Source organism: Lottia gigantea (genome assembly GCF_000327385.1).
Source record: "Lottia gigantea unplaced genomic scaffold LOTGIsca_2, whole genome shotgun sequence".
Lineage (NCBI taxonomy): Eukaryota > Metazoa > Mollusca > Gastropoda > Lottiidae > Lottia > Lottia gigantea.
In genome coordinates, this window is record NW_008708400.1 from 4311842 (window position 1) to 4322538 (window position 10697).

Genomic DNA, 10697 nt, shown 5'->3' on the forward strand with positions numbered 1-10697 from the left:
CATTAACCTAAAGAGAAGTTATTCAGAGAAATTAATCAAGTCGATAAGATGTAGCCATGATTTTCAAAGGAGCTTTTTCTTTTCTTTTATCATGGAATACATTATTTTCCAAATTTAAATCCAGAAATGTCATGTGACTTTAAAGAAATCATGTGATCAGCTGACGGAAGTAGAATTATTTTGTTGACAAAATTTTATGTTTTCTAAACTTTCATAAAAATTTCTTCTTAATCATTGAACTGCTATGCCATCGATTTCACGGAAGTGATTGTATAAAAGAGAGATCACATTATGTGGGTGAAGCCAGATGAGGTGCTTCTTGCTAATGCTCTTTGGTAAGGCACCTTAATAATACCACTAAATTTATGATGAACATAACTTACAGTTACAAACAACAACAAACTTGACCCGATTTCGTTGTGGATTAGTCTAAACTCCTCTTTAGAATATGATTTGACTTTTGTCGCCTGCCTGGTGAAGGAAGCTGAGTAGATGAAATTGTTAATTATCATACATACATATGTACCAGCAAGCATTGAAATGGTTGTCATCTACTGATTAATTGAGATGGACATGTTCTTGGGCAAAAAAGTGGAATTCTAGTCCAAGGCAAAACTTGAAGACTAATATATAGGGTACAATAGAGTATACATGTTTAGAATAATTTTTAAGTCTTCCTATGGCTTTAAAGATTATTAACACCATTAATGATGGGACTCTTGATTTCACTCACTGTCAAATCATCTATGTTTCTGCCTTGACACTTATATGATCACTTGACCACTTGATTTACTAAGATTGAATTAAGATTGTTAAAGTAAGAAAAGTTACATTTACTACACTAGATAATTGGTAATTGATTTTTTTGTAGGGTGAATGAAAGAGCAAATCCATATTTTGTTCTACAGAAGAGAAAAGGCTATGGAGGTGGAGGATTAGCAGGGTTATTAGTTGGTACCATTGACACTGTTCTTGATAATAAGGTTCATTTTTTAATGCAATCTTCAATTTGGAAATACATTCTTTAGTATGTTTGATACACTTCCAACAGTAATAGCAGTAATTTCATGAATAGTAAAATATTGACTCGATTTAACAGTTAGAGAAAATAACAATAACAAATCATATAAAATAATATAGTTACTGTCAGTAGTTAAAAACCATGAAAATTTAGCACAGTCAATGGGTTAATTCACACATCCTAGAATCTATGCATAGTTCACATTTTTATCTCCTAACAATTCTTGATAAGTAGCTAAGATTTAATTTCATTAAATAGTAAGATGAGTTGCTGTCAATAGCTCAATCAAAGATAATGAATTTTTGTTCCTGGGGGTACTAGTACCTATATTGGAACCAGTGCTCTAGATCATTCAAGCCCCATCTTTCAGTGAAATCACTGTTTTCTTTACAGACACCACCATATAGAATATTGCTACAAACAATTGGTTCAGAACTCAGTTATTGTAAGTATCATATCAAATTGGGTAAAATAATGGAGATAATCAATTGTTGTTATTCAGTCTAAATAGTTCTGTATCTATAATATCTGCTATTGTCACATTGCTATTGTACACTACACCAACTTGTTAATATTTAATTTGGTTTATTTTTATTATTTTATATATATTATATTATGTCTTTGTATTTCAGATGTCTCTGTGGCTAATAATAAGAAAGAAATTCATAAAGATTGGGAATGGATAGAACAAAATCTGATGCAAACATTAGGTACAATTTATTCTATATTACTAAACTAATTGGTCCCTGGAATTATGCATTTTTGTATGAAAAAGGTTTGGTCAATGTTTACTTTTGTTACTTTCCCAGTAAAAGCCATTCATATGCCATAGTCTATGTTTACTTCAAGATTATTATCAGTTTATTTATATTTTAGCTACATTTGAAACAGATGACGAAGCCACAGAGTTTATAAGATGTAAAATAGAAAGTTTATTGGCTAATAATGTTAAACCTACAGAAGGTATGCCATTATGCATTTTATCAAACTAAGTTACATTAAGTTTTTGCATGTTGAATGACTATCTTAAGAAAAAGACATGTTTAGGAACCATGAACTTTTTAACTATCATACAATCATGAATACAATGGGCACCACTTTTTACCCTTGAGAAAATCTGGAAAATTTGCCACTATTGATAATAAAAATCAACAATTTGGCATAATTGTCAATTAGGATCAACCCACACTTGCTTAAAATAAACTATGTAACAACATGTTATTTTCATGTTTTTATCTTCAGATGATGAGACTCAGAGATTTGTGACAGCTACTAAGAAATTTAGAAAGTTATTTAACATGCCAATAGAGGAAAAACTTGTTAATTGTAAGTTTTAGAAAGAACAAATATCAAATTACAAAACATAATCTGGTATTGCCAAATCGTAGAGTACTTAATGTCATAAGATGATCAATAGAACTGCACGAAAAAGGCATGATCCCTTCAAATATATTTCAAACTGGCACAGTTCATGAAAAGATGACTCACCATTTTAATTTTCAAATACTGATATTTCTGGACGCACATTGGTTTGAAGGCTCAAATGTCGGCGAAGAAAAGTGAACGCTATTACTGTTAAGTTTAGCTAAAAAATTTACGGTTCTGAGGCTGAAGTTTTATTGGTCAAACTGATTGCAATTTAATCTTTTTAAAATAGATGAAGGACTTTAAAAAAATTGTACTAATTTATGTTGTAGATTATTCATGTAGTTATTGGAAAGGTAAACTGCCTAGACAAGGCTGGATGTATCTTAGTATCAACCATCTGTGTTTCTATTCATTTTTGATGGGCAAGGAAGATAAAGTTATATTACGGTGGACAGACATTACAGTAAGATTTTATGTTATGAAAATTCTATCAAATTTGTAAACAATGTTATTGTGAATGTCTAGGAAATGTAGCAATACTATTGTCTGTATCTTTCAAAAAGTACCAAGAATTATTGTTGTTTTTTAAGGAATTTTATATTAAATATATGATTTTTAGAATTAATGACAAGATTGTCATGCATGTGTAAGATTTGTTGACATCACAAAGCTAATATAAAAACTGGAATGTGAAAATCAGATTAAATGACATACAAAGTTTCAGGAACTTCAGCGTCATGATTATTTTTTATAATTACAGAAACTAGAGAGAGGTAACAACATGTTTTTTCCTGATACAGTTAAAATAACTACTAGAGAAGCTTCTGTAAGTATTATTATTAATTATTATTATTATCAAGTATATAATTGTGACTAAATCACATTCATATATCAAGTCTGAGCAACTGGTAGAACAAGAGTTGTCGTCTTCGCAGAAATATTTAGCTATGAAATTTGGTTCAGTCGAACAACAATAAGCAGCATTTTAAAACGCAAAGAAGAATTTTTAAAAAAGTTTGCCGACAATATTAATTCCAATAAAAAGTGTATGTACAGTAGCTCAAAATATGAACTGAATTGTCTTTTATTATTGTCTTATTATTAGAAAGGTACCGTATGTAGAATGTGAGTCACTGAGTTATGAATAGTAACACGTGGAACATGTTAAAAAATGTCGAAACTCTGAGTACTCAGACACTCTCGCTAATCCGACATTGTTTTGCAGTAGCTGAATGAGGTAGATATTTTCTTGCATTTAAGATTCTTTGTACAGTGAATATGGAAATAATAGCATTTTTTCAATTGTAATGTATCAATTCTATTTCAGTATTATTTTTCAATGATTATGCACAGTGCAGAAAGCTATAGATTGATTGAACAGTTAGCTAATATGGCAATGAAACAGTACGTTATTTTTTCAACATTCCACAATACAGATCAATTACACCTCTAGATGATCAATTTTCTTCTGCTCTTTCGAGGGCTGAATGGTCTAAATAGGTTTTTCTGATTATTGTCTACATAATGATTTGATCATAATGAATGTAACAAACACCAAGACAACTGTTTTAGTATCAAAGTATAACAAAAGAATGAATTTGTTTGTCAACTCAGCTATGTCATCTTGAAAGCTGAATTTTCTAATTCATAGATTGATGCAAGAAGGCGGTTTTGAAGAAGATAAACTCATCTCATTCAGGACAAAGTAAGTTGAATTTGGACAATAAATTGATATGTATATATAATAGTATATGCGAGTGAAATTCAGTGAATTGGGTGTCTGAAGAAATAGACTTTTATACAAACTTTTTCATATTAATGTTCTTGCTATTTTTTTAGAAAGAAAACTTCCAAGAAAATGTCTTCCTTAAAACGTGACCTGGATGCGAGAGCTAGAAGTGAAGCTTTCAGGTAAGTGATCAGTAATATTAGGCCTTAGACCTTTTATGCCGATATCTTACATTCAAGTTTAGACTCTTCCCATCTCTCCTTAGAATTAGTTTTATTATAAACACTGACAGCTAAAGGACTGTTCAGTTTAAAATTGCACCTTGATAGAAATTACGAAGACCTGGTAGCAGAATGGCAAGTATTGTTACTGTTTAACAAAAAAGCATGATCATGTGAATATTACTCCAATTTTTCTTATAGACAAGCATTTCAGTTACCTGTACAAGAGAAACTAGATGGTGATGAAGAATGTACTCTATGGACACCCTATAATAAACAACATGTTTCTGGTAGACTATACCTCTCTTCTAATTTTATATGTTTTGCCAGTAGGGTGAGTTTTTATTTCAGAATTCTATTATTTTAGGCCAATTTCCACAAAAACCTCAGTTCAACATTGTAGGAATTACATTGATTCGATTTTGTGTTAGAATTAAGTAAATTTGAAAACAACTTGCTCTAGATAGTTCTTAGATGATTCATAACTGAATTTTTTTGTTTTCATGATAAACTCATTTTTGCACAAACTAATTTCTGGTGTAAAATTTTCAACCTGTGAGATATGTGAGGTGTCAAACAGTGTATTTTGTCCAAATACAAAATTTGTAGCCAACTGATTTAATGTAATTTAGGTACGTGATTTAGTAACTGTTATTATACCATTACGTGATATACAAGTTGTAGAGAAGGTAGATAACTCTGTATCTGGTAACCTGATCTCTAAAGCATTGTTAGTTACAACTAAAGGCAAGGTGAGTTATTTATTAAGATGTATTACCACAACTTTTTACTGAATTTTGAGAAAAATAAGAAGAATAATGAAGATGGAAGTCATAAGTTAGTGTTCCAGATGCACACAAAATGCCAGCAAAACATTAACTGTCAGATGTGCCTGAGTTTGACAGGAGAAACAGGTCAAAGCATTGTATGCAATTTTAACCAGTGATTATTGTTCTATAAAACTATGTCTATGAATTAAACAGTATAGTTACCAACTATATTTAAATTAATATTGCTTAGATATTCCACCAATTAGATGTTGTATGCTTTCCTAGTAGTTGATTTCTTTCTATTCACTTTCATTGTTGTTTGTAGATGAGTTTTACCTTTGCTCAGTTTAGTGATAGAGATTTTATATTAGAGAGAATCTCTGATTATTTATCAAGACAACCAGAACCAAAAAGGTTAGTAGTGTCTTAATGAAAGCACTGGTCTAGATGTTATACAAATATACTGGCACTGCTATTCCTCAAAAATATTTATGTTTATCTTCATGTGTCAAGCTATTACAAACTCTGCCTAATACCTTGACTGCAACAGCCAATCTTAGCCCTAATTATAAGTGCAGCCAAATTGTTTACGTACTTTCTGTGTTGATACTGTACATACAACCAAATCGCTGTCTATACAAACTTTTGTGGGACAAGAAATGTTGCTATTGCAGTCAAAGTATTATATGCAGTTCGTAATAGTTTGACATTATTGAAATTAAGATAAATTTATTCTGTTATTAGAAGCAGAAGTCAAAGTGAAGAAGGAGAAGAACCAGTGAAATTTCAACCAGCATTAATTAGTTTATTTTGTCGAAGAGAGTCAGATGAGTTATCTCCTAAAGAAACTGTTAAAACACATTTATGGGATGTTCATTTTGCTGAATATGGAAAGTAAGGACTTTGTGATTTTATAAGAGTTGACAGTATCGCCAAGCTTAATCTCAATTTTGAAGAAAAGACAAATTTTTTGGTTATTAGGCATGCAAATAGAGAAACAAACAATCAACTAACCATTTTTTAACAAGGATAACAACTTAGGTCAAGAAGGATCCTTTCCACTAGCAGATCCTTTACCAAACCTCTTGGCGTTGTTGTTTCTGAATTTAAATTATGTAATTATGAACATATTTTAAGGATAGAAATCATATATTGATGTAAGTGATTAGTTGTGTCCATCATTCCAAATAAGTTTAGTGTTTAATTAGTGTTTTCAGCAATAATGATAGAAATTAGTTCTTTTTTTTTTCCTTTTTTTTTTAATAATTTATATATTTAATTATTTATAGAGGTATGTGTATGTACCGAACTCACCGTACACAAGAACTAGTATTAAAAGGTATACCTGATAAATATAGAGGTGGTATGTGGATGGTATTCTCTGGTGCTGTTAATGAGGTACATGTAATTTCTGAAAAAATATTGTTTTGACTTAGTCTTGACATAGTTGATTTGGGCCTTGAATAGATAGTCTTCAGAATCAATAGAATTGAACAAAAATCCCTGCAAATATATCTCAAACTTTCACTGTATGGTTGATGGAATGGCTGGGGAAGTGCTACTTTAAGGGTTGATACTGAAAAATTTTTGAGACCAGATAAGCCGAAAAAAATTGCATATTTTTATTCATTGATAATATTTATTTTATATGTTAAGATGGCAGCTAATGATGGATATTATGCTAATATTGTACAACTAAGTTGTGGTAAATCTTCATTAGCTACTGAAGAGATTGAACGAGATTTACACAGGTAAAATAGACTAGTTTTATTCATTGTTCCTAATTTAATTTGATTCATACCTAATTAAGACACTGAAAAATCACAACCTAAGTAAAATACCAACAACCATTATTGATGGGGATGATGCATTAAAATTTTCACATCAGATGAAGATTTGAGGCTGATTTTTGCACTGTTTAATTGCACTAATGATAAAAAGACATCACATGAGATTCATTTTAGTTTTAAAATGTATTGCAGTCAGATATTTTAAAAACTTGAGTCATACATTACTGTAAAATATATCTAAATCAGCTCTGGATATATTATGGTATATATGTAACATAAAGACATTATTTTTTAAATCTTATACTATTTCAGGTCATTACCAGAACATCCAGCCTTTCAGAATGCTCTTGGTATTGATGCTTTAAGACGAGTATTAACAGCTTATGCATGGAGAAATCCTAATATAGGTAACACAGCTTTTGATTCATTCAAGCTATCATGGTCTTACAAATTTTTCTACGATAGTTTATGTATGTAAACCTTTGAAATATAGAATGTTGAGATATCTGTCAAGTTGGAATTGTTTACTTTTGAAAAAAATTTATTTGTTTCTGATCTAAGTAATTGCTATTACCATGGCAAATAGATTTTTTTATTGTAATTTACTTCATTAGAACATGATAGCTTTAAGTAGATTTCTATGTTTCAAAGGTATTGTGACTGCATGAATTGAATGCAATAATATGAATCAGTTTGACTTTTTTTTACCTTCTGTTATGAATCCCACTGGAGTATATATTTGCAAAAACAAGACTTAGTGGCAGTATTTGGTCTGATATGACTTTTGATATGATTTGTATCTGAAAATATAAAATTATTTGCAGGTTATTGTCAAGCTATGAATATAGTGACTAGTGTTTTATTGTTATATACCAGTGAAGAGGAGGCATTCTGGTTATTAACAGCTATCTGTGAACGCTTACTGCCAGATTATTATAATACTAAAGTTGTTGGAGCACTCATTGATCAGAGTAAGTATTCTGCTCTATAGAGTTCACAAGGTTTTAGTTGTTACCAAATTATTTTAATACTAAAGTTGTAGGAGCATTCATTGATCAGAGTAAGTATTCTTCACTCATAGAGTTCACACAGTTACAATTGTACACAAAAAAGTATCACAGACATGTTGTTTAACAGTTGTATATTATAATATATCAAAGAAGCAAGATAAATATTTAGTCATTTTGAATAGTTTGTAACCTTCTTCACTCACTTTGGATTGATATTCAAATACTTCAAGTATTCATATCATAATCTTATGACGTGACAAGCTTGATCTGAAATATGTTCTCGTGTTTTGATGTTATGGTCTGGTATATTATAGGTGTATTTGAAGATTTGATTAGGAATTATCTACCTAGTATGCATGATAAACTAGAAACATTAGGTTTATTAAGTATGATATCTCTATCATGGTTTCTTACTATTTTCTTAAGGTAAGCGTTCTCTTACACATTTTCACAGTTGACTTGTGACAGTCATTTGCCTTCAATATTCTTTCGATCTGCTGCAAATGGGTACATTTTGATTGGGAGAGGCTATGCCCATTTTATATTATATAGTCCCAAAAAATTAAGACTGTCAAGGTGTTTTTAGCAAAGGATAAGCTGGCAAACAAGATCCTTCGAAATTAAATAGTATTTCCCATGTCTGTTGGCAAATGTAATTTATTTATATTTCAGTGTAATGCCATTTGGTTCAGCTATCAATATATTGGATTGTTTCTTCTATGATGGTGCAAAGGTAAATATCATTCATTGATACAAGATATTTGAGTTATGTATTTCTTGTTTCATATTGAATAAAGATTGGAAGGGATGGAGGTAAAACACTTTAACCACAAAAGTGCAAGCAGTTCATCAGAGAGATGGTGGGATAGGTTTGGCTTTTCATCAGAAATTTTAACATCTTAGCACAGGAATCAAATCTAATCTCACTGCATATGACAATCTAATCTTCCAGTATAGATGCAATATTTGGTACTTTTGTGATGAAAATGCAATTGATTTTATTTTGATCCCAAATTGTTTTACAAGAGAATGAAATCATTGCAATTGACAAATCTTGTCTTCTTCCTGATATAGATCACAGGCTTAAAAAATGTACCAAGAATCTCATCATAAAAATACAAGTTATTGGAGCTGCTCATATATTTCTATATTTTCAGGTGATCTTCCAAGTAGCTCTAGCAATATTAAACCAGAAGAGTGATGAGTTATTAAATTGTGGAGAAGATGGTGAAGCTATGACTATACTCTGTCAATACCTAGAGAATGTTACTAATAAAGATTCCACTATACCCACAGTTAAACATTCTTCAGCCATGTCGAAATCAGGTGATGTAAATGTAAGTGACACTCACCTCAGATCTTATATTATTATGATCCAAGGGAAGTCTATTTGAATATGTGGATGATGAGATGCAAGGGTATGTGAAAGGCAGACATAGGTTTTATGAACCTGTCCAAAATTAGATCTCTGAAGGATAAGTGAGTAGGGCATTGATGGCTATCCTGGAAACTTACATAGTTTGAGTCTTTAAGAGCCTATAGAAAGAATATGGTAAAAAAATCAGAATCACATCAGGTGTTTCAAAAGAATTAGAATATCCTGCCCCTCTAATGACTTGACTGGCAAATTGGTTTTGAATTCCATTAAGATATGAGTGATATTTATTTGGAGATTAACCCCTTTTGATCCATCCCCCATGAAATTCAGTTTTGATGATTATTTGATTTTAGCCATCAGTAGATGTGACAGATCTTATAGAAGATAGCTATAGAAAGTTTGGTAATATCAGTAATCAAGTTGTGGATAAATTAAGATTACAATATAGATTACGTGTTGTACAGGTAAGTTGAGATTACAATATAGATAACGTGTTGTACAGGTAATTTAAGATTACAATATAAATTATGTGTTGTACAGGTAAGTTAAGATTACAATATAGATTACGTGTTGTACAGATAAGTTAAGATTACAATATAAATTATATGTTGTACAGGTAAGTTAAGATTACAATATAGATTACGTGTTGTACAGGTAAGTTGAGATTACAATATAAATTATGTGTTGTACAGGTAAGTTGAGATTACAATATAGATTACGTGTTGTACAGGTAAGTTAAGATTTCAATATAAATTACGTGTTGTACAGGTAAGTTGAGATTACAATATAGATTACGTGTTGTACAGGTAAGTTGAGATTACAATATAGATTACGTGTTGTACAGGTAAGTTAAGATTACAATATAGATTACGTGTTGTAAAGGTAAGTTGAGATTAAAATATAGACTAGAGCCACACGTGGCACAGAGTGGGACTTTGCAAATGTAGCAAATTGCAAAAGACTCTGCAAAAATCAACCTTCTACGATAATTACATCACGCGCAAGAGCAGTCTAAAGTTGAGAAGAATTCTTTGGAAGATTGTTATAACGGAAGTAGACAGACCGCACAAATGAAAGTATCAGAAGATAGCCAAGGTCAATGACATTTGACATTGAAAGGGAGACGGTCAACAAAGGTCAAGGTTACGAGATAAAAGTCATCAAAATTTTTAAATATATACGGCTATAAAACCGGAAGTTGAGAAAGGATAGCAAATATAAAAGTATAAATAGATAGCCAATGTGAATGACCTTTAATCCTACAAAAATCAGGGTCAAAAAAGGTCAAGGTCAAAAATTTAAAATTTTGAATTTTCAAAAGCTGTTCCTTTTTTTGAACTATAAAGCTGAAACAATCGAACTTCCAAGACAACGTGGCTCAACGTATGAAGTAATTGTATGCAAAGTTCC

General features: G+C 30.8%; 1 protein-coding gene across 1 annotated transcript in view; it reads left to right on the top strand.

Moving 5' to 3' along the window:
• Positions 1-291: 291 nt before the first annotated feature.
• Positions 292-10697, top strand: part of LOTGIDRAFT_152898 (hypothetical protein) — a gene marked incomplete at both ends in the record, with an annotated part of 16633 nt that continues 6227 nt past the window's right edge. The window contains 24 exons of the mRNA XM_009053397.1: positions 292-335; positions 872-983; positions 1415-1466; positions 1654-1731; positions 1898-1984; positions 2264-2347; positions 2719-2852; positions 3150-3215; positions 3717-3793; positions 4041-4094; positions 4229-4300; positions 4541-4673; positions 4972-5091; positions 5435-5523; positions 5784-5788; positions 5931-6003; positions 6399-6507; positions 6766-6860; positions 7212-7306; positions 7724-7870; positions 8224-8335; positions 8582-8642; positions 9067-9246; positions 9641-9751. Of these exons, the coding sequence (XP_009051645.1) occupies positions 292-335; positions 872-983; positions 1415-1466; positions 1654-1731; positions 1898-1984; positions 2264-2347; positions 2719-2852; positions 3150-3215; positions 3717-3793; positions 4041-4094; positions 4229-4300; positions 4541-4673; positions 4972-5091; positions 5435-5523; positions 5784-5788; positions 5931-6003; positions 6399-6507; positions 6766-6860; positions 7212-7306; positions 7724-7870; positions 8224-8335; positions 8582-8642; positions 9067-9246; positions 9641-9751 (2190 nt within the window). The remainder of the gene's footprint in view (positions 336-871; positions 984-1414; positions 1467-1653; positions 1732-1897; positions 1985-2263; positions 2348-2718; positions 2853-3149; positions 3216-3716; positions 3794-4040; positions 4095-4228; positions 4301-4540; positions 4674-4971; positions 5092-5434; positions 5524-5783; positions 5789-5930; positions 6004-6398; positions 6508-6765; positions 6861-7211; positions 7307-7723; positions 7871-8223; positions 8336-8581; positions 8643-9066; positions 9247-9640; positions 9752-10697) is intronic.